The sequence below is a fragment of the Cydia fagiglandana genome, chromosome 17, assembly GCF_963556715.1.
Source record: "Cydia fagiglandana chromosome 17, ilCydFagi1.1, whole genome shotgun sequence".
Classification (NCBI taxonomy): domain Eukaryota; kingdom Metazoa; phylum Arthropoda; class Insecta; order Lepidoptera; family Tortricidae; genus Cydia; species Cydia fagiglandana.
Genome location: NC_085948.1, coordinates 8,552,210 through 8,574,156, shown reverse-complemented (window position 1 = coordinate 8,574,156; position 21,947 = coordinate 8,552,210). Strand labels below are relative to the sequence as shown.

At 36.9% G+C, this 21,947-nt stretch overlaps 1 protein-coding gene across 5 annotated transcripts in view; it reads right to left on the bottom strand.

Annotated features, from left to right (window-relative positions):
- LOC134672383 (cGMP-dependent protein kinase, isozyme 2 forms cD4/T1/T3A/T3B) overlaps positions 1-21,947 on the bottom strand; it is a 147,951-nt gene that overhangs the window by 26,017 nt on the left and 99,987 nt on the right. The window contains exons 1-2 of one of the 5 annotated variants that reach the window (XM_063530246.1): positions 12,905-13,031; positions 7,614-9,449 (exon numbers count right to left, since the gene is read on the bottom strand). The exons of 2 other annotated variants lie outside the window; for them this stretch is intronic. In XM_063530246.1, the coding sequence (XP_063386316.1) occupies positions 7,614-9,222 (1,609 nt within the window). In that variant the 5' untranslated portion in view covers positions 9,223-9,449; positions 12,905-13,031. Of the gene's footprint in view, positions 1-7,613; positions 9,450-12,878; positions 13,032-21,947 lie in introns of those variants that run through there. 2 more of the 5 variants (XM_063530244.1, XM_063530245.1) reach the window with 2 other exon arrangements.

The following is a 21,947-nucleotide window of genomic DNA, read 5'->3' as shown; positions in this document are numbered from 1 at the left end:
ATATACCGATACGTAGTATGAGTCATTATCACGAACCAGAAAATAATTTGGCAACATCATCAAAATTGCACATAAATTCAACTCGTCGGTTTTTTAACCACTATAGATATAAACTTCAAATTGCATGATCATTCCCATTCACAACGTTGTAAATTACCGGATCTGAGTTTGACGCAATCGGTTTCACCAAATAAGTGTTTTACCGCAACCTTTCGCGTTTGGCTTTAAATATACACATCCAAATACAGGCTTGTGACAGATTTCTGTAATTTGTGTAAGTCAACTTCTATAATTTATGTTTACTAAATCTTATCTGAATATTTATCTGGTAATATGTATATTTATCTAGTATCTGTCTATAAGCGTGGAAATATCACTCATCCGGGTTACTTAGTTTCTTCTTCCTTCAATTATCCCAAATACGAACGCAGTTCAGTTTCGAATTACTGCCTAAAAATAAGAACCAACAACCATATCCGTGTTTGCGATGATTAAAAACTGGACAAGTGCGAGCCGGAGTCGCCCACCGAGGGTACTTTTTAGTATTTGTTGTCATAGCGGCAACAGAAATACATCATCTCTGAAAAGTTCAACTGTCTATCACAGTTCATGAGACACAGCCTGATGACAGACAGACAGACAGTGGAGTCTTATTAATAGGGTCCCGTTTTTTCCATTTGGGTACGGATCCCTAAAAATGCATAAATATTAAAACTTTTAGTTGAATCAACTCAGGTAAAAAAAACAGAGACGGGTCCCTTGGAAGTGAAGTCATTTAAATATCAAGGCCAATACTTTTAATAAAATTGCCACCAAACCACTATGACTCATTCTAGTGAATGGTAATGATAATGCACAATCTACCAATTTTAAAATAAGAAAAACTAGTGATTCAATTGTATTTATAATGAGATTAGTTATGAAATTTATAATTAGATTTGTTTGAATATATTTGGTTGATAAAAATATTACGTCCAAGAATAAGACTTCTCAGTATCATCATCATCATCATCATCTCAGCCATAAGACGTCCACTGCTGAACATAGGCCTCCCCCTTGGACCTCCATACGTGCCGGTTGGAAGCGACCCGCATCCAGCGTCTTCCGGCGACCTTAACAAGTTCGTCTGTCCATCTTGTGGGTGGACGTCCTACGCTGCGCTTGCTAGTCCGTGGTCTCCACTCGAGCACTTTTCGACCCCATCGGCCATCTTCTCTGCGTGCAATGTGGCCTGCCCATTGCCACTTCAGCTTGCTAATCCGGTGGGCTATGTCGGTGACTTTAGTTCGTCAGTATAAGACATATCTTTTATTATGAGATTTATGAATGAGTAGGAAGTATTTATGGCCCTCTTACGTTTCAAGTGGGCACATGCTTCTGGTAATGTTGAGCTAATCGCGAGCACAGTCAATGCCACCGATTGGTACGTTTAAACGCTGAAGTTGATAACAGTGGGAACAAATAGAGAAGCGTGTGAAAATTATTGTACCACCATGTGTAATGTGCGCTTTTACATGTTCTAGGCGATAAAAAGGCATTCGAAATTCATCCATACTTTAATTAAAAAAAATTGTAAAAAAATCTTAGTATTTACTCATTATAACGCTACGTCTTACGTAGGCGAACAACGCGGGAACGCGGCGCGGCGCGGCGCGGCGAAATCAATCCTTTGATGCCCATAGAAGTGTCCTACGTAAGCGATCTCGTTGCGAACGCGGTGCGGCGCGATTTGCACGCGAATGTCAGGCCGCGCCGCGTTCGCGCGTTGTTCGCCTACGTAAGACGTAGCGTAACTGCGAATCAAACTATCAAGTCAATCAGACCACTAGAAGTGGGTGAAAATTGTCTATCCAAGATTTGATGCAACTATACCTACATTCTTCTTCTTCTTTATTAGGGGCTATATAAGGCTCCAAAGCCTATGTATCACTGCGACCATTCCTGATCTATTGTGATTACCACCTACTACAACTCTTGATCCAACCCTGCAACTTAAAACAGCTGCAGGATCCTTTTGGTCTCGAGAGACTACCTACTCCGGCCGCAATACCTACATTATTACTACATACATGGTGTGTCTGACCATGGGGCTTTAAATCCAGGGTTTGATTTTACTCGCTAAACTGAGCTACTTTTACTATGGGACCAACCCTAAAATCGGGGAATTTTTTTGGCTTTTCCATAGAAAACGTCGACATCTGATCAGCCAAAATGTATGAAAAAGTAAAAAAAATTTTTCGGGATTTCGGGGTTGGTGCCATAATAAAAGTAGCTCAGTTTAGCGAGTAGAATCGAGTCCTGGATTTAAAGCCCCATGGTCAGACACACCCTGTATATACTTTTTTTTTTACAAGCGCTTATAAACTCAGCAATTAGAATATTTGAACCCCAAGTAGTTTATTTTTATATCCAGATACACCAGTTTTATTCCGCAACAAACGGATCTACAGTTCTTTTGTTTATTTCATCCTTCTGACATTTAATAGAATATCGTCACTACTTTGAAAAAATCTCGTATCTCGCACTGTCACTCAAAGTTAACTCTGTATGCATCCCATACATAGTACCCACATTTTTCTTTCGATTGGCAGAACAAGTTAAGAGTTTTTTTCAAAGTAGAAACACGATATAACTAATACAAGGCAATACTGGCAGGCATACAAAAGTCCTCGAGCTATTAAAACCCATTGAGAATACTAATGTTTTCAAAGGTTTTCCTGCACAGTTGAATGATCTTCCTATATCCCGCTGCACACGCGCAGTGTCGGTACGGTAGGTATGTATCCGGATTGTTTATATGGAGCCATTGTCCTTTGACACGTACAGTATTGTCTATTGAATGTGATAACTAACAGTACTATTGTAAAAGTTCCATGACCACCAATAACTGTAAACATATCTGCAATTCATGTTGTTTGTTAATTATTTATATCATCAGTAGGATCTCATACTTATAGGAGAAAATTCTTTCCATTCCAAGGAGCATTCCAAAAACATACTTACCATAAGGTTATCAAATCTCAACGACTACACATCATATAAAATATAAACAAGACCGAAGTGATCCCATGAGTGTTACGTGAACAAAGTTTTGTACGGAACACTAAAAACTAAAAAGGTCATTTGGAAGATCAGGGAGGATAACCTCGAGTAAGATGTGAATCTAAAAAAATGCCTGTAGCAAATGAGTAAAGAGAAAGATAATCATGATCGATTTAAATTTCTCTTTATAATACTGGGAAAATCGGCGATACAAATTTCACAGCCCGCATCGTACAAAACTATTGAAATGTCAAGCTGGTTGATATTCTAACACGCAACTTAGTAATTTTTTACACCTTTTCCAACAAGGCAAAGAGATATCAATAACTTGTCAATAAAGAAAAATAGCACCAACTTAGCGAGACGATAATTGTTTTAGCTTTCTTAGAGAAGACATTGTTTGTACATGTTTAAAAGCAATTTAAATAGATATGTATCGAAAGTATAGGTACATAAAATGAGATGATGTCAACTCGTGTTGCAATTTCGGAAAATGTTTAGTTGCTTCTATTTTTCTAGTAAGTATTTCAATAAAATGTACAATGTAATAATATAAATACATTTGGATTTTATGTCGTTACTACAGCGGACGCGGAGTAATGACGCTAAAGATCGAAAGTGTTTCAAGGCAACTTGCTTTAGCATTTACTGGCGCGGGTTAAAAGTTCATACACCATAGCTACGCACGTTCAGTTTACTTGAATTATTTGAAAGTAAGAAGTGAATAAAAAGTAATTGAAAGTCGTAACAAAGTTAATAAATAAAAACAATTATCAATAATCCTCAACAATTCCCGTATAAAAACGAATTGAGAAATAAATTGAAGTACCTATTTTAACTTAAAAATTATAAAGTTTGCTTTCCTCTGCGTTTTATTCATCACATTTTACCACTTTTTTTAAAATTTGCTGTAAATTAATTATTCGTAAATAAGTGTTGAGTAAGTTCTTCTTTCGTTAGTTTTTCCTTAAAATACAAATTAAAATATAATTTTTAACCTATACGCTTTAGAGAGAAATCGTAGACTCGATGATAAAACGCAAATTAATTTTGTTTAAATAATTATTATTATGTAAATCTAGATCATTAAGCAGTCGGCTATAAGATTTATCCCTCTTGTAACACTGATTAATTACAGAGTTCGTGATGAATCAAATTTTCGGGGAATGTAAGTTATTTGCTATAGTCAACCTATGATATAAATAGGTATGTATTTGTCACTTGTGATAGTCATGTTTTCCTCATAAGTAATGTATGAATTTGTAAAGCTAATGTATATAAACAAACCTCAGTAATTGATGCCGACATACATAAGTATGCAATTACGAGGGTAACTGATAATGCAATACTACGTGATGACAGTAGCCACAATATTATTTCTCAACAAATGACGTCAGAATTATATAGCACATGTAATGCACGGCCCTTCATTTTTAGTGTTCCGTACAATAAAAAACTTTGTTTACGGAACACTTATGGGATCACTTCGGTCTTGCAAATCAGTTAAATACGTTTTTCTCAGAGACCGTTTGACATAGATACCTATAATTTGGAACAGTTATAGCAATTACCACCACTCATATTGTAAATAAGTCAAAACTGCTTATTTCTTATTAAAGGGGGAAATTTAGGGGGTTGAGAGGGGTAGGCTGAAACTTTTTTCATTTGTAAGAATCGTGTGGGGTACCATTAGAAAGCTTGCAAAAAATGGAGTCGATGGACTGATTTTGACTTCATTTTAGACTGCAATAGTTTCGTCAAAAAATGCATTTAAAGTTGCAAGTTTTCATACAAAATTTTTCACCTCTGTCCTGGCGATTTTCGCGAAAACTATAGCTAACAGGCAGCTGACCAGTCAATAGCCAACTTAAAGAAGCATGGAGACAGCGGGAAAATTATCAGCTTAACTTTATCTTTATTAGTTTTCCAACTGCAGCTTGACCTTTGGTTGCTTAGGGCTAGCTAACTGATGCTTACACTGGTCAATTCATATTACGCAGTAATTTTAGCGAGAAACATCCTTAGTTAAAACTTTGGCATTGAAATTTATGACTTATGTCTTTGACACAAAGTTTAATTCTGCTTGCTTATTTTTGTGAGATATTTAATTTTATCTCAATAGCCTACTATAAGTATGAGAGAGATCTACAAAATACGACCTTATTATATTGCAAATAAGTTTAAATTTCGAACGGGCTTTCCAACCAATGGACTAGGCATCTCAAAAATCTGAAAAATTCTAATTAAGAATTCCGTTCTTGACTGTCGTTGTGTTTTTTTTTCCACATAGGACACATAGAGTTAGTAAGGCGTAAAGAGATAATAAAGTCATTTAATATTTATGAACAGCTTTGGCCTCATGTATAGATTTTATTGAGAGTATCTGATTCGTCGAAACAATATACACAATATTCCTTTTCATTAAGTACCATTACATTTCTGTATTAATTGTATAATTATAATATCTATTAATTATATTCAGTACTTATGTTTATTTTTGAACGGATCGGTGAGCAACAAGATTCAGGGCTATAACCGCGAAAATAGAAGTTCGCAAATTGCGAGCATTTTTCTCTGTCACTCTAATTACGCCTTCATTGGAGTAAAAGAGAAAGATCCCCGCAAATTGCGAATTTCGGTTCTAGCGGTAGCCCCTCAGTCCTGTTACGAGAAAATAATTTTGGAAGACATTAATAGTATATGACAGTTAAATATCAGTTTTTAAAACAAAGGTAAAATTGACGAAATATTTAAAGTAAGCCGATCTTGTTTTTTAGCAGTTATAAATGATATTAAAGTCTATATATATGGCATAGAACTAGAAACAAATTCAAATAAAAAAATAAATGAGTTCTAAATTCAAATTGAAGGAGTATACATTTAAGGTATTATAGGCCAAGCGCGCACCACGATTTTAATTTTTGCGACACGATTTTAGAATCGCGCTGTAATATATCGCAGAAAATTCACTGCGCGCACTGCGATGAAAAAGTCGACGATTTGTTCATTCTCAACATGGATTTCGTACCAGTCGCTTGTCATGAAACGTGTCTTTAATATGCGATTGCTGTATGACTTTGAGCATTTATAACACAAAGGTGATCCCCGTCTATTTCCATAATTAAATGGTCAATATCTAGCGTCTCATTTTGAGATGCAGGTGCCGAGATGTTGGGGTTTGGAGAGCGAAATGCCGACTGAGGTCCGGCCGGGGTGCGATTTTATTATCATAGTGCGCGCGGGGCCATACAACTCCGCATGCTGCAATTCACTTTGCGACAATCGCGGAAAGATGTGACAAATCACACTTTTAAAATCGCTGCGATTTTTTTGTCGCATATGAGCGCACTAACATATAAACACATACGTTGCATTTCTGCGACAAAATTATCGCAGGACAAAAAATCGTGGTGCGCGCTTGGCCTTACTCTAAATTATTTTAATACATCAAGCATTCGCGAGATGCTCGACTTCGGTATTCAAACACAAAGCAATAGTACAAGAATCTAACTAAATGCAAAGGCCGAAGGAGCGAGCGATTCGAAGATCCGAAGCGTCCGACAGACGCGCGCCTCCCGTAACTTTTCCAAGTATTTTTAAGTACAAGTCTAAGTCGCAAGATCCAAAGGCTGAAGTCGCATTGGGCCGAAAGCCCGAAGCATCCAGGAGGTCAGTTCTAAACACAGGTAATTAATACAAGTGTCTAAACGCGAAGGCCGGAGGCCGAGCTCCGCGTAGGGCCGAAGGCCCGAAGCCTGCAAGATGTCAGTGGTTAAACACAGAACTGACAGCCTGGACGCTTCGGGCCTTCGGCCCTACGCGGAGCTCAGCCTTCGGCCTTCGCATTTAGATACTTATACTATTGTGTTTAAGTACTAACATCCTGGACGCTTCGGGCCTTCGGCCCTACGCGGAGCTCGGCCTTCGGCTTTCGCATTTAGACACTTGTACTATTATTCTGTGTTAAAGCACTGACATCCTGGACGCTTCGGGCCTTCGGGCTACGCGGAGGTCGGCCTTTGGCCTTCACATTTAGACACTTGTACTATTGCTCTGTGCTAAAGCGATGACATTTTGCTAAAGCTCGGCCTTCGGCCTTCGCACTTAGACACTTTGTACTATTGTTCTGTGTGTGTAGTTGAATACGGTATCCTATTAAAAACAGGCAAACAACCTCTGTAAAATGTAACGATGCGAGCGGTACGGCTACCATCAGTTTGGCATTGACATAAACGCTACCGTGGGCATGAACGTAATTTACTTTCTATGCATCTCGCTCGTACTGACATATTAGTGCGAAAGAGATATACCTATAGGAAGTAAATTACGTTCACGACATCGTTTATGTCAATGCCAAACTGATGGTAGCCGTACGGAACACTAAATGCCTCGAGCTATCTCGGGCTTGGCCAAATTATTTAACTTAACCTTGTGCAAGTAAACAAATGCATTCTGTCATCTATCAACATCAGTAAACAGAGGAGTTCGGTATTCGGGTGATAACAGATAAGTCTCTATTTTTAGATTGTTATAAGCAAGATCATCACAAATTTAAAGAAAAGATGTATTACCTGAATCGGCATTAGACGAAAGATGGACTCCAGCCAGTTGGTCACTTGTATCTTCCTCCAAACGAGTAACATCCAACAAAATCCCGGCATCCAAAGACGCTTCCGTGGCATTGCTATCACGCTGACAAAGATTTCCAGTCCTCCTTTTTCTCATTCCATACGTATGCACTGGCACAATTAACTTAGGTCTAGGAATAGAAAAATCCGAATCTGAACCGCTCGACGAACTTTTAGCACTTCTCGAGTATACACCGTTACCATTGGTGACGCGTGATTCCGCTAAACGTTCTTTCGGAGGCTCAAAAGTCGTAATGTCATTATACCTATCGTACCTACTATCACTTTTCACTCTCACTGTATTGTATAATTTGCCATATTTATCAGGTTTAAGTTGATTCGAAACACCGTTTGCAGTCCGATTATCAATTTCTTTAATTTTGTCAAGCGAATGATATCCATTGGACAAAGGAGTTGCAGGAGGGTTTTGGTTTCCGTTGTACATTTTGTACTGCATCATCATCAGCTGTTCACTTGGCGATATGTTTCTTTTCGGTTGTGTGATAGTGACACCATTGTGAGGCTCACCGTCAGGCTGAACTACATCGAGATAAGCTCGAAGCGGTGCTCGCCCTTCGCTTTTAACTCTCAGGGATTTAGAACGAAAGCTACGTTTAGCGTCTTCGATGCGTCCGTTTCGTTCGGTCGTATGCTGTGTAGTGTTCTCAGTTAGGCGATTGCTTGCAGATGGTGAGCCGTTTATAGGTCGCATGTATATGCCCAAATCTTCCGCTTCGCAATCCGTGTTCTCTTTACCAGATTTTATTGGCGTTAAATCTAATGTTGCCATCGAGTTTATTAATTGGTACATTGTGTCGTTGCTAAAACCTCTGACAGTTCCAGTTCCGTTTTGTTTAGTATCCTTACTTGGATCTTTTTGTAACTGATTAAGTTTTTGGCTGTCAGTATTATTATCCTGTTGACTAACTCTTGAATAATATTCGTAGTAAGATTCTGATGACGGGTCTGGAGGTACAGGGCCTGGATCCGGGAGTGGATGTTTCTTGTCAATTTTTCTTTGCCGATGAGCATATTTGAGGGAATCTTTGCGTTGTGGTGGAACAGGTGGCGTTTTCCCATTAGATGGAAACGATTCAATATCCCATTCCGTAAAATTTCTTCGTTTCACCCTTTTTAATGTTGATGGTCTATATCCATTGGGCATATCTTTAAAACTATAGCTATGTTTTAACTTATTCTGCATGATGAGATTATTGTTCGCTCTAGCTTTTTCCTCGATGTTTTGTTGATATTTGGCTAACTGAGATATATTTTCATTAGGAACATTGTTGGAATAAGAGTATCCATTGTCTTCTCTTGAGTATTCTTTATTACCATTAGCTTCTGCATTACGACCAATATTTCTGCATGATTCGCTTCGTATTATGGAGTTAAATTGAGATTTTGGTGGGGAATTACTGTGTTCCCTGTATTCGCTAAGATTCCTTGCTCCGACCCAGTTGGCGGCGTACACCAGGTCCATCGTCCTGTCATTTATCGAAAGCCACGGGTCCTCCATGACCACTTTTCCAGGATACGGTTTTATTTTCATATTTTCGTGCTTAGAAGCAGTAGATCACAATATTCCCAATTTATTCCCATCATTGAATGGGTCACATTTAAGAGTAATTTCATGGTCCCGTTTGATGGACGCAATTCACTGATTGAGTTAGCGGACTAGTGTTTCTAGGTTAAGGTCATTAAGTCATAGTGTACTACCGCAATCACGTTTTTTTTCTCGTGTTAATAATTTTGTGTTCGGCTTCATTCGGCATTGACCTACGACTGTTTAAATCAGAGATATGTTATTTTATGCTATAACAACCTTAGCTTGATATTTAAACGGATGTATGGGATTAATCTGCCTACTCTTAGCGCACCTACACGAAATTGATTGTAGTCACGCTTCTTGTAGCGATATTAAATAATTATCTCAATCCTGCCATTCAAATTTAAGATACGATTAAACCAATACAAATTGCTTATAGGTACCTTCTACCCATGCATGTGCGTGTCGGAGTATATGTAAATCCCTAGTAATGGTAGGTACCTTATTTAATCATCTCTAGAACTACATAAACATGCAATTGCCGGCTTCATTGTTTCAATACGTATGAAAATATTAATTTGTGAAACAATGAGCATTTGCAACATAAACGCTTGGGCGCGCAACGCAAAGAAACGACCTCTGTTTCATAAGCCAAGTTAATATTCAAAGATTCACAAACTGGCATTCTTACACGTACTAGCTATTGACTTGTTCATGAAGACCTCAAGTGACCTGGTACAAATGGAGCAGCCGTGACGCAAGTCATACAGATAGTAGCCTGATTACTTGACCCTCGAAACAAGTTACAACACGATAACATTCTAAATAAGTATTAAAATAGACTAAATAAATTTGTTCAAGTGAAATATGAATTAATTTATGAAAGTATCAGCGCTAAATCAGCTACGGTCAATTTCGTAAGAACGGATGCGTCACGGGACGCAAGCATGTATTGCACAAGCGGTTCTTTGGCCCAAAACCTTAGTCTATAAGGAAGCGCTAACTGGGGCTCGAGGTCCATCAAATGAATGCAAATGGAATGAAGTTGCATAATAAATTAGATAAGTGGGACTGGGCGAGTGAGCCACGCGGCATTTATTGTTATCAACTGCACTTTCACTCTGATTGCACTGCAGAAAGAAAATTTATGCGAGACATTAACGCGAATATAAAACAATGGTGATGCGTAATTGATTGTTGCAAATTAACTGAATAATCAGTACAAATGGATAGTGGAGTGTAACGCATAAGTTGCAATTACTGTACGCATGATCGGGCTAATAGGAAACGATTTCTAGATAGCAGCCGATAGCGGGTTGAAACCAGTTCGTTGGTCCACATATTCAGCGGACTCGCCAGAGGAGACGTGAAAATCTCTCCAGGAACGGAGAAAAACAGCTGTACCTATCGGCCTTAATGGGCTCGGGTAAACGAATACGGCTTATATCGATTCGATAAGTGAGCCAAGTCATTATAGCGTAACCGTATTCCGTGGGATACTCCATTCAATGTTTATGGCTAAGATAAAAATAAATAAAGATATAATACCTAATGACTCTTCATTTGTTGTTAATGATGACAAACAGGTATACAAAACAATAGTAGTTTATCTAATGAGCTCAACAATATAGATAATCTACCTATTAGCCTGAATGAAGCTACTGAAATCCCTTTTTTCTTCAAAATGATATTTATTATGATTAGTCCATAATAAAAAAAGGCTGGTTTTAAATAATGACGTCTTTTAAAGCTCTGAATAGATCAGAGGTTGAATGCCACAAATAGTACGTAGGTACAAGGGTTTATTTATAACTGTAACGGTATGTTATTTAAGTCCAAGACAATGCTTTTCCTTTCTCCACAATGACATAAACTCTTATTATTCCATCCATGTTCTGAATAAACGCGGCCGTTATCTTTATACATAACGTTATGTTATGAATGGAGTATTTATTTGACTGTTTGCTATTTAAATATTTTTTATGCTTGTTAGCTATTCCCAAACTTTGGATGATGATACATGTTTTGTTTATGATGACTAAAAATTTTCAACGACAGATAAATCAGAGGTGTGCGCTGTAACCATCATTTATTAAGGTAGGTATGACAATAGTTACAACACATTGTATGGTCTGATAGGCTTTCTAATGGTTCAGGTTATTATTTGTGATAAAATCTTAATAACACAGCCACGCCGCGTGCCGTGCCATACTGTTTTCGTGTGTAGGTACTGTGCTGTCTGTGCTGTCCAACCCGCTTACCGAATCGAAGCGATAAACATCTGACTTTCTAATCTTTCTTTGGAAGGCCGAACATGACGTTAATCTTCAAGTACGCTGGTTAAGTCATAGGTTAGACAACTATGAGTGAAGTTCAAGAAGTCAATAGTAAAAGTCATAATATATAGATTGGCGAATCGAAGTTGATAGAAATTGTTGAAGATGTTCAGCATACCGTTGTATTTGTGTATCTATGCAAATTGTAAGTACCATTGTAAAAGCTGTAATTTAAAATGGTATAAAACAATTTTATTATACCTATCATCAGTATGATTCGATTACAAGGATATTTTGGATCGTGTCGTGTGTGTATGTGTGAATTTCACGTTATTTAAATTGTGTTGTCTTGCCTGTATAGGGTGGTATCGCATACTATCTTGTCTTTTGTAAGTGAAAATTTTGGAGGCGGTGTTGCTACAGGAGGGGGTGTGAACCCCCGATATAAATTTTAAATTCAACACATTCGAGTATGTATGCTATGTTTAGGTACTTTACCTAGGTATATGTTTGCTATGGGACAAAAGAGATTTAAGTATAGTTCATTGTTGCCAAAGCACGTAAACTATATATCAAATGAACCGAGCAAAACTGGTGCAGTAGTAGTATCTAAAATGTAAATGCGTGTATGTAAAAAGTGTGAATTATTTGAAAAAATTCCACGAGGCACTAACCGATTCATGCTGAAGCAACAGTTCATTAATTATTAAACGAGTCCGTCAGTTATATGGGGCAGTACACTCAGAACAATGCAATCGAAGTCGAGGCGAGTTAATAAATACCAATTCTAACATTCAGCCTCAAGATATTCAAATAGATGTGGGTGATAAAAATGTCACGATGTGAAACTATACAGACTTAGAAAGTTCAGATGAGGATTAATATGTTAAAATACCTAAGCATCTATAGTGTGAAACAATGAAAAATACTTTCACGGCAAATAATATCCAGTAGTGCACGCAAACTCGAGAATGGATGCTAGTAACCTTGGAGGAGTGTGGAGAGCCTTCGAAAATACGACTTTCAGATTTCTTATAGTGTGAAACATAACATAGGTATTATACCTATGCGCTAGACTGTGTAGTCATCAACAATCCAAATGATTCATTTTTACTTATTTGTAATTATTGCCCATCTATGTTTGTAAACAATGAAATCAATAAAAATATTCGGACATATTTTACAATACAGTAAAGTTCAACTATATCGTGAGCTACATAGCAATGTAACGAAAGGTTGTTATAGCATAAAGTGGGTATCCAATCCGGAAACTTCAATATTAAGATTAACACTTGAGATCCTTTGAAATTTGTCTGAGGTGACAGCTGCAACTTCCGCGAAAAAAATCATAATTATCATCACTATTTCAGACACGACACAAACCACAGCTTATAAAGTATTTCACAAACCAAACTTAACATAAGCCACAGGTCTTTGTCTTCACAGAAAACGCGATCACGACTATTTTAAATTCAGAACGCGAAGTGCCGCGGCCGCAGCGACCAATCACGTCAGCGCCGCTCCGCTTACTGCCCTAGTCAAGACTCAAGAATCAACTCCGGCGCACGCACGGGTGACGCGTGCGAGCGAGACCAACCCATACAGACAAGCGAGATAGCTGGAGCAAAAGCTCCAGAGAACTTCGTAATAATAATACAAAAGCTAGACAAGCTGGTAGACGGGAGGGATTTTTCGGTTGACTGACCTATATTCTGACAAAAAATGCGAAATGAGGACCGGTTTCTTTCATAAAAATACTACAATACAATTATTAAGTAGTTATTATTGTTGCTCATGGTTTCATTCAAGTGTTATTTACATTTTAACCTATTACTAAACATTTTTATTTTTATTTAGTAGAGCCATCCCCTAGAATCTAGAAATATCAGATTTCTATGTGTCGGGTAAAAATAAATAATAATAGTATATGACGTTTGCTAGTATGTAATCATGTAATTGTTAGCTTGTTAGTCATATAATAATATACCTAGGTAAGAAAATAAATCATGGATCAGAACAAAAGAAGGGTTATTGGTTCATCTTCAACAGGTGAGACGTACTGAGAAACAATAGTAAATAATGGATGTCAATAGTGTCAATACATCTACATCCTCAATGCACGTCGAATTCAAAACAACCAATCTAGCTAGACTAATAATAAACTTCTTGAATAATGAAACGGGAACTGCATTTGACTAGTCTAAACCAGATCAAGGTGCGAAGTGACCGGGTACCGAAGATCACCTTCAAACTAATACCAAAAGCAGCTTTTGCAATAAGGATGGAACCTATACGCCAAATCATTAAGATGATAATGGCAAATTGGCACTTAGTGTACCTACTCAAAGTATCGTCATTATCCTTGAAGACAACGTGAATAATTAAAACAGCAGTGAAAGGAAATGTTCTTATGAAACAAAAAGGAGCATAAGCACTTAATTACAGTGTATTGTATAATTCTTATAGCGACGCACGGATTAAAGAGCTGCTAAAACCTCTAGATTTTGAAGCACTTGGTTAAGTGTTCACTACTTGAGTAAAAGTAAATTTATACAAACAGAAAGGCAAGAAGCAATAAAGATGTCGATAAACATTCAGAGAAATTCTAGATATTGCAAAATGCTGAGACAACTCAGCCAAGCGATGAAAATTGCAAATTGGATGATAGCGATAGAATATGCTACTTGTAACGATTTCTCTGGCTGCGGGTATATATTCTTCAATTTCTTGGAGGCTATACAATCATCTAAGTCTAAGACAAACGATAGCCGATGGATGAGATCATCTCCACCTTAAATCATCTAGGAAATAGAACATTAAGTACTTCCCACATATACCCATAGACTCCATTGCTAGAATCCAGCAACAGTATCGATTAATTAAAATGCGTTTCATACTTGACTAGAATATTTATTGCTTAGTCGAACAGACAATAAAAAATATACAAATACCACCTCATCAGTTTGACTTCAGAAATGTACAGTCGACGTCAAAGATATGTTTACATTTTTGCAGCTTACTCCTTTGTAATAAGGCGAAAAGTGTAAACATATCGTTGACGCCGACTGTACCACTGACTGTATTACAAAGTGTGTATATTTAACATTTCGCTAATTATTGCCAAATCAGAGAACGAAAGTTCAAAGTAAAAGTAGAAATGGAAATAGGATGCAAATGGATATCCGAAGCCATGGATGATGTAAATCAGACCGCGGTCAAGGCTGCAAAAATCGTGATGATTTCACTTTCACGATCTGATATTCCATTACTTCAGGTCAGCTTCTCGGTACTTATAAAAAATATTTGGATATTGCCTAAGCCATTAGATAGCTCGTACTTTCTTAAACATAAACCCCGAGTGTTAAATTGGATGAAGGAATGTTACTAATGCTGTGACTAATAAAAATCTCACTTTATTGTTGTTGCCATAGCTCTCACATTGTTGTCACGTATTTATTGTTGTCTACGTTTGTTTTGACAATGTTTCAATGAGATAGGCATTACAGTATTATTCATCATGACATTCATGACTACCATACCAATTGTGTGAAGGCCTTTTCACTTGTTTTCGTATGACAGTTAAAATGAACACAGTTACATGACTAATATTTTCTGTCATAATATTTTTCATCGTCCATCAATGTATTTAATTTTATGCTTGACCCACATTCATCCGAACATTTCAGAAAAGCAGGCTTCCTTTGGAAAAGAAAAAGCTTGAACATCAAATTCAATATTGGTTTTATGTACCTACTATTTAATTCAAGAAAACTAGACTGAGGTTACGGCAAAAACATAGGTACATTACTTCAAGGTGTTTTTTTACGCAAGGATGAACCTTAGCATCAAAAAATAACGAAACCAAACTACAGGTACGATTCAATGTTTTTGTGTCAGAAGCTGGAAATAGAAGCTTGTATTGTTTTTGCTTAGCGCGGCGGGCTTGAATAATAATCATGTATTTGCTCCTGCGGTTTACATCAGCCATACCTATTTGCGTAACTATTTACAAACTTTCTACATCGCACCTCGGCTAAGTTTATAAATGTCTCCTTTTGCGTATCGATAAAAAAAAAAATCCTGGTTACGGAATTCTTCCAGATAAACTACTTGAGCTTACGACAAACAGGAATTACTTATGAAAAGGAAACAACACTGAACATAAGATATATAACGGAGTAAGCAGCAAATTGTACAGTTAAGAACATCTTATTCACAATCATCCAAGTGGAACTCGGCATGAATAGGGCGGTTTACTATTACTGCATCGTTCCTGCTTTTGATTGAACAATGCAGGAATAATGCGGGTAATGCGACATACGGGCATTATCCCCTATTAGGTACGTCCTATCAGTATCATCAATGGATGCTCTACGATTAACATTCTTCAGACCACAATGAGTTAGTTATGGGAAAGGGGTTCTTAATTGATATCGTCGGAATTCTAATGCGTGTAACGTCAAACAAGGAACTGGTCCTTTTATGGATGACGATTTAAACTGGTGACCTTTTTTAACGTACAGAGTGAACGTTAAATGCAATAATATAATCATCAGAAATAAAATTTAGGTCCTAAGTGCTCATTAAGTTGAAACTGCGTATTACATTGCATGGTACTAAAATTGAAAGTTGAGCGTCCTTGGTTGATTTTTCAAGTAATCCACAGAAAATGATTATCCGGATCATTTTCTGTGGGTTATTTTTATCCGGATTAACAATATTTAACATTGCTAAACTTATAATTTATATATATATTCACGGTTATTGACTTAATAAAGTCTGAAGCAGAAATCAGATGAACTAAACAACCATTTGCATTCGCGTATCCGTATGTATCCGATTAACATTGTCGAGAGAGATCGCGTGATGTGGATAGACTCGTCGTCAGAATGCGTAGAAGGCGATCCGAAAGAAACGAATGATTATAACTACGTACATAGATGTGCACGAATGGACATAGACTTTGATAACGACGGGACTTTTAGCCTAGATAGACTGATATATTTTCCGCCACTTATCTAGGAATTAGAACGTGTAATGGATACTAATTGATCTAGAAACAGTGCCAAGATTAATGATCTTTCCGGTGAAAAAGTTAAAATGCCGATGCAGAGTTATGGTCCGCTATCACGCGAAGATTTTCTCTTGTACAATGTTGACGTTTTAGATGCAAGAAGAATTATTAACTAGATTAATTTTGCATCGTTCACCGTCACCGTACTCAACGATTCTTACAAAAAATTGACCTCTAATATGTAGACATGCCCAATTAGAAATGAAATAATTAACAAAGAACGAAAAAATACCGTTTTTGTTACTATACAAAAAATACCGATATCCGATCCTTGCTACTAAATTAGCAATATATTTGAATTTGTAAATCAATATTGGAGAAGTATTCTTACAACTTTGATGAATGAAACATTAAATTTTAGCCTTTTAGGAGCATTCCACGGGCTGTCCCGTACAAACGCATTGTATTTCCTGTGTTGCGACTTTTTTCTCGGCATTTAAAGCAGGCGATTATTTTTCTGTGCATATTTTTGACCATTTGTCATAGAAAAGGAAACTCTTACACCTTTAAATCTTCAGAAACTTCGCGTTTGTACGGGTCAACGGTAGACAATTTCATGAAATGCTCCTTTAGATTCTTTTAAATTCTTCACCCTGATAAGGGCCATGGAATAGGCCATTTTCTGTTTAAAAACAAACTCTCAATAACAAAACACCTACTTTATGAACCGTGCTTCTCAAAACAGAATTTCAGACAATAAACTTGAAGCTTGGGGAACATTAAGGCCGTAGTAATGTTATTTTATTGCCTAATGTTCTCGCCTCAAGCAAGTGGAACTTACTTGAAAATTGCCTATTGCCCACGATTCTACAAAATACCACGTTTTGAAACACCTCTCAACAATACAGATAATACAGATACATAAGTATAACTTGGTATAACATAATTTCGATTCAGACAACAAAATTAAACGACTACAATATCACACACACTACAACAGACATGACATCACCATACTCGTGTTTGCCTAAATTGTATATATGTGGGAAGTCCAAATAACTGTACTTTATAAAACATTGACCTATTGGATAACCTAAGCGGTAATAAACATTTCTCTTATATAACTTAACTACATCTAATGATTATTACAAATAAAGACCTAGACTTGCTCGGACTTTGTTTATAAAGGCAGCAAAATATAGGCGCAATATGCGAAGCAATTTTGTTAATGCTATTGCGATACAAAGAATATAGGCGTCTTTTCATCGCGTCCCGTGATCATTGTGCGCGTCTCATATTACTTTAAATTCCGATTTCTCAAAGAAAACGGATACCCGATTGGTTTCCCTAATCGTAAATAGATATCGCATTTCATTGTCAAGCCCCTATTACGTTATCGTCAGCAAAAACTTCTAGTGACAATGCGTGATTGGCCTTGCCGTCCGAGCTCGAGACCTTGTCAAGTTTTTACCGACTAGACGACCAACAAACTTCAACAGAAACAGAAAGGGTGACGTCATTGGATCTTGATTCTATTCCGATACTTGCATTTAAGGCCAGGTTACGCTATTAACAAAATATTCTTTATTTAAGGGGCATTAGGATAACTTTGAAAGTGGGGTAATTTTGAAAATTAGCTAATATCTGCTAAGCCTGTCGCGTGCAGATAGAGTTAGCTCATAATTAATTACCTAGGTATTCAAGTATATACTATCAATTTATTATAGTCTAATGCCCTTATTCATACAACTTTACGAGCCTGATTTAGTTAAATTATGTTTTATCCCTTTCTAACAAATACATAAGTCAAAATGACAGATAAGGACAAACGATTATTAGCTAATTGAGGTTTGTAGCGCGTTTATAAATAATAAGGGGGTAAGAACTTGCCAACTTGGCCTTAATGGAAGGTCAGATGTCTCGTTCATAACTAAATGCAGTTTCTTAGATACAGATTAGCTTATAATACAAATTAACATTTTTGAATACTTAACTGGTTTATTAGCTCCATTTAAGTTGGAAAATTTAAGTGAAAGTGTAGCCATTCTGCCGATCACTTGTTATTTGTGTGAAGTCATGTTTACGGTGGCCGATGGGATAATGGCCAACTATTTGAGTTGATAATACAGCGGTTGTTTATGGCACGTGTCCGATAATTTGCGTGACTTGTCTGTGCGTAAAGTTACACATTAATGCCTAAGTGCACTATTAACGTTCTTCTATGCTTTCTGCTTTTTCTAAGTTTCTTTTGAGTGAAAACGAAAGGCGTATGCATCGTATCATGTGTTTCTATGTATAAATGGAAACTGGTTTAAAATATAAATTAGTAGACAATCGATCAAAATATGGAAATAGTTATTTGTACAACAAGAGATCAAAGTTTGATATTTCTTCGAGTGCTTATTTTGAGTCCCGTGCAAGCGAAAGATTCTCTCTCGCTACGCTCGTGAATCTAATTCAGAATCTTGAGCGTAGTAAGGGATTCAAAAGCGCACGAGATGTAAATAACTTTGATCTCGTGTAGTACACAAAAATTTTCACCCTAAGCAGTGAGAACATACCTAGAGGGACAGAGATAATAGAACCCAAGTATATCGAACTTGTATTAGACCCCGCATGTTGAAATTACATTTGACTGTAAAGGTCACTTGAATGACATTTTGTCTCACTCAGTGAGCAAAATGCGATTTTGCTCACTCATATTGTCTCACTCAGTGAGCAAAATACGATTTTGCTCACTGAGTGAAACAAAATGACTCAGTGAGCAAAATCGCATTTTGCTCACTGTTTTTAAGAAGCAAAGTACCCTTGTTCGAGCTGCTGAGGTGAAAAGATATTTAAGACAAATTCGTTCCTTTGTGTAACGGATATTATACATATAGGTATAAATGTAAGACCAATTTTCGACCACAATGAAATCAATTTAATAGTTAAATATTTGTACAACGAGTATGAAATTTACCTAGTTAGTAGGTTGGAGAGAGGGTATAGTGTATAGGTAGGTACCAAAGTAGGTACATATACATTTTTTTGGAATTGAGTTCTGACTTATGATCGCTGTAACTTATGATCATAATCGTATATCTACTCTCTTGCTTGATATAGACATGAATCATAAAAAAGAACACATCAAAAACCGGGCAAGTGCGAGTCGGACTCGCGCACGAAGGGTTCCGTACCATAATGCAAAAAAAAAACACAAAAAAGCAAAAAAAAAACGGTCACCCATCCAAGTACTGACCCCTCCCGACGTCTCCCCCCGACGTTGCTTAACTTTGGTCAAATATCACGTTTGTTGTATGGGAGCCCCATTCAAATCATTATTTTATTCTGTTTTTAGTATTTGTTGTTATAGCGGCAACAGAAATACATCATCTGTGAAAATTTCAACTGTCTAGCTATCACGGTTCGTGAGATAGAGCCTGGTGACAGACGGATGGACGGACGGACGGACAGTGAAGTCTTAGTAATAGGGTCCCGTTTTACCCTCTGGGTACGGAACCCTAAAAAGAACACATCAAAAAAACATAAAACTCATTAGAGCTGATTGTGGTTTAGCCTATATTACACTTTTTTGTTCGTTTTAAATTTTACTACGAGTAAGAGTATTTAGCTAATGGTGATTTGATGACCGACGAACTAAATCCAGCGATATAGTCAGACTAGGGTTGTAAAAAAACAGTATTTTTTCTGACTTGAAAAAAAAACATGAAATAAAACCGTGAAAAAGAACCGTTTTTTTTCTGGAGTACGTTTTTTTTTCAAAAGTATGAAAACTCAAAATTTGCAAGGCAGTTAATACTTTTACGGTTGTTTTACTTGTTTTAGACTTTATGTTAACCATTAAACTAATTTAATTTAACAACTTTGATTAATAACAACATAAATGAAATCTGTAGTGGTAGTTATCGCAATTTACTGTTGGCAACACCAACGCCTCTCGTCGCCGCATCGGGGAATTCAGGGATTCCCCAAAAATTGTTTGTATACTGAACGTTATGGAATTAAAATGTACGTTGTTACTATTGAGCATATTTTTGTTCATCTGAAAAAAAAAACCTAATTTAGAAAAAAAACCATGGTGGTGCCAGGTTTATTTCATAAATTTGAAAAAAAAACATTTGGTTTTTTTTCTATTTGCAACCCTAAGTCAGACACATTATTTTATAGAAATCCAACCCAAAGTATACGGCTATAAGACTATTTTTTTATTGAACGCTTATTACCATAAAACAAAAGGGTTATCGAGGTTATCTCCTTTTCTATTAACCTGTGTTGTAAATCATTACTTAAGGAATTAGTGCCCACAGAAGTGACGAACGAACTTTGATCTATGTCTGACCCAATTACGCTTAAGAAAGAAGGTAAGCAATTTTAGTATATTATTTCATCGGTAATTATTAATTAACTTACCAAAATAATAAAGATAATGAAGGATCGTCGAAATCGTCTGTCTCTCTCTCTCTCTCACTCACTCTATCTTTCTCTAACCATCCTTCTTTAGTTGTCTTGCTGCCGACAACGTTTCAAATTCGATTCAGATGCCATGTAGTACATATTTGCATTAAATAATAATAGTTACTAATATAATTCATATATTACTTTAATATTCCTATCGCTCTACATCTTAGTGGCCATATAGTAGCGGTGTGCCGAAGAAATTCCCACACCCGGCGGATATATGACAGAAATAGTTGTCGGAAATATGTTAATTTAGGTCCCGTCCGCGTTCCTACATTTCCATTCCATACCACACAGGTCGCGCATAGCCAATAGACCACATATGTAATTGCTATTATGGTATCTAGTTGCTAAATACCCGTTAAAATATGACAAAAATAACTTATAATGTAATATGTAATTGATACATGAGCTAGTTGCTAGTATGTACTTAATGTCGCGTTGAGTCAGCTATGTGAGCCATGGATTCTTGACTCATACAACTTCGCCTCTTTGTTTAACCTTACTGAATTTCATGTTTATTGATGACTTCGACTTGGCTTCGGCGGTTATGACACTTAAGGGTGACTCACGTTAGACCGGACCGTGTCCGGGCCGGAGCTTCCGGCGCATCGTTTTCTATGGAAAGCATCACGTGATCGCCTGTCATGTCATAGAAAAGTAAGCGCCGGAAGATCCGGACCAAGCGCCGGAAGATCCGGACCAAGCGCCGGAAGATCCGGACCGGACACGGGCCGGTCTAACGTGAGTCATCCTTTATGACATATCCGGGTCTAACAAGGACGTACAAGTCTATTATTATTTAACATAAATATTTTTGCAAATAACGGAAGCGAACAAATTACTATTGTTGTCAATCATAATAAATCATAACAATTGACTAGGACTCGCGTTCCGCGTAAAAAAAAAAGCAATTTAGGTATATTATATTTATTTTGTAGTATACCTACTTACCTAGATGTCCTAAGTATGCGGAA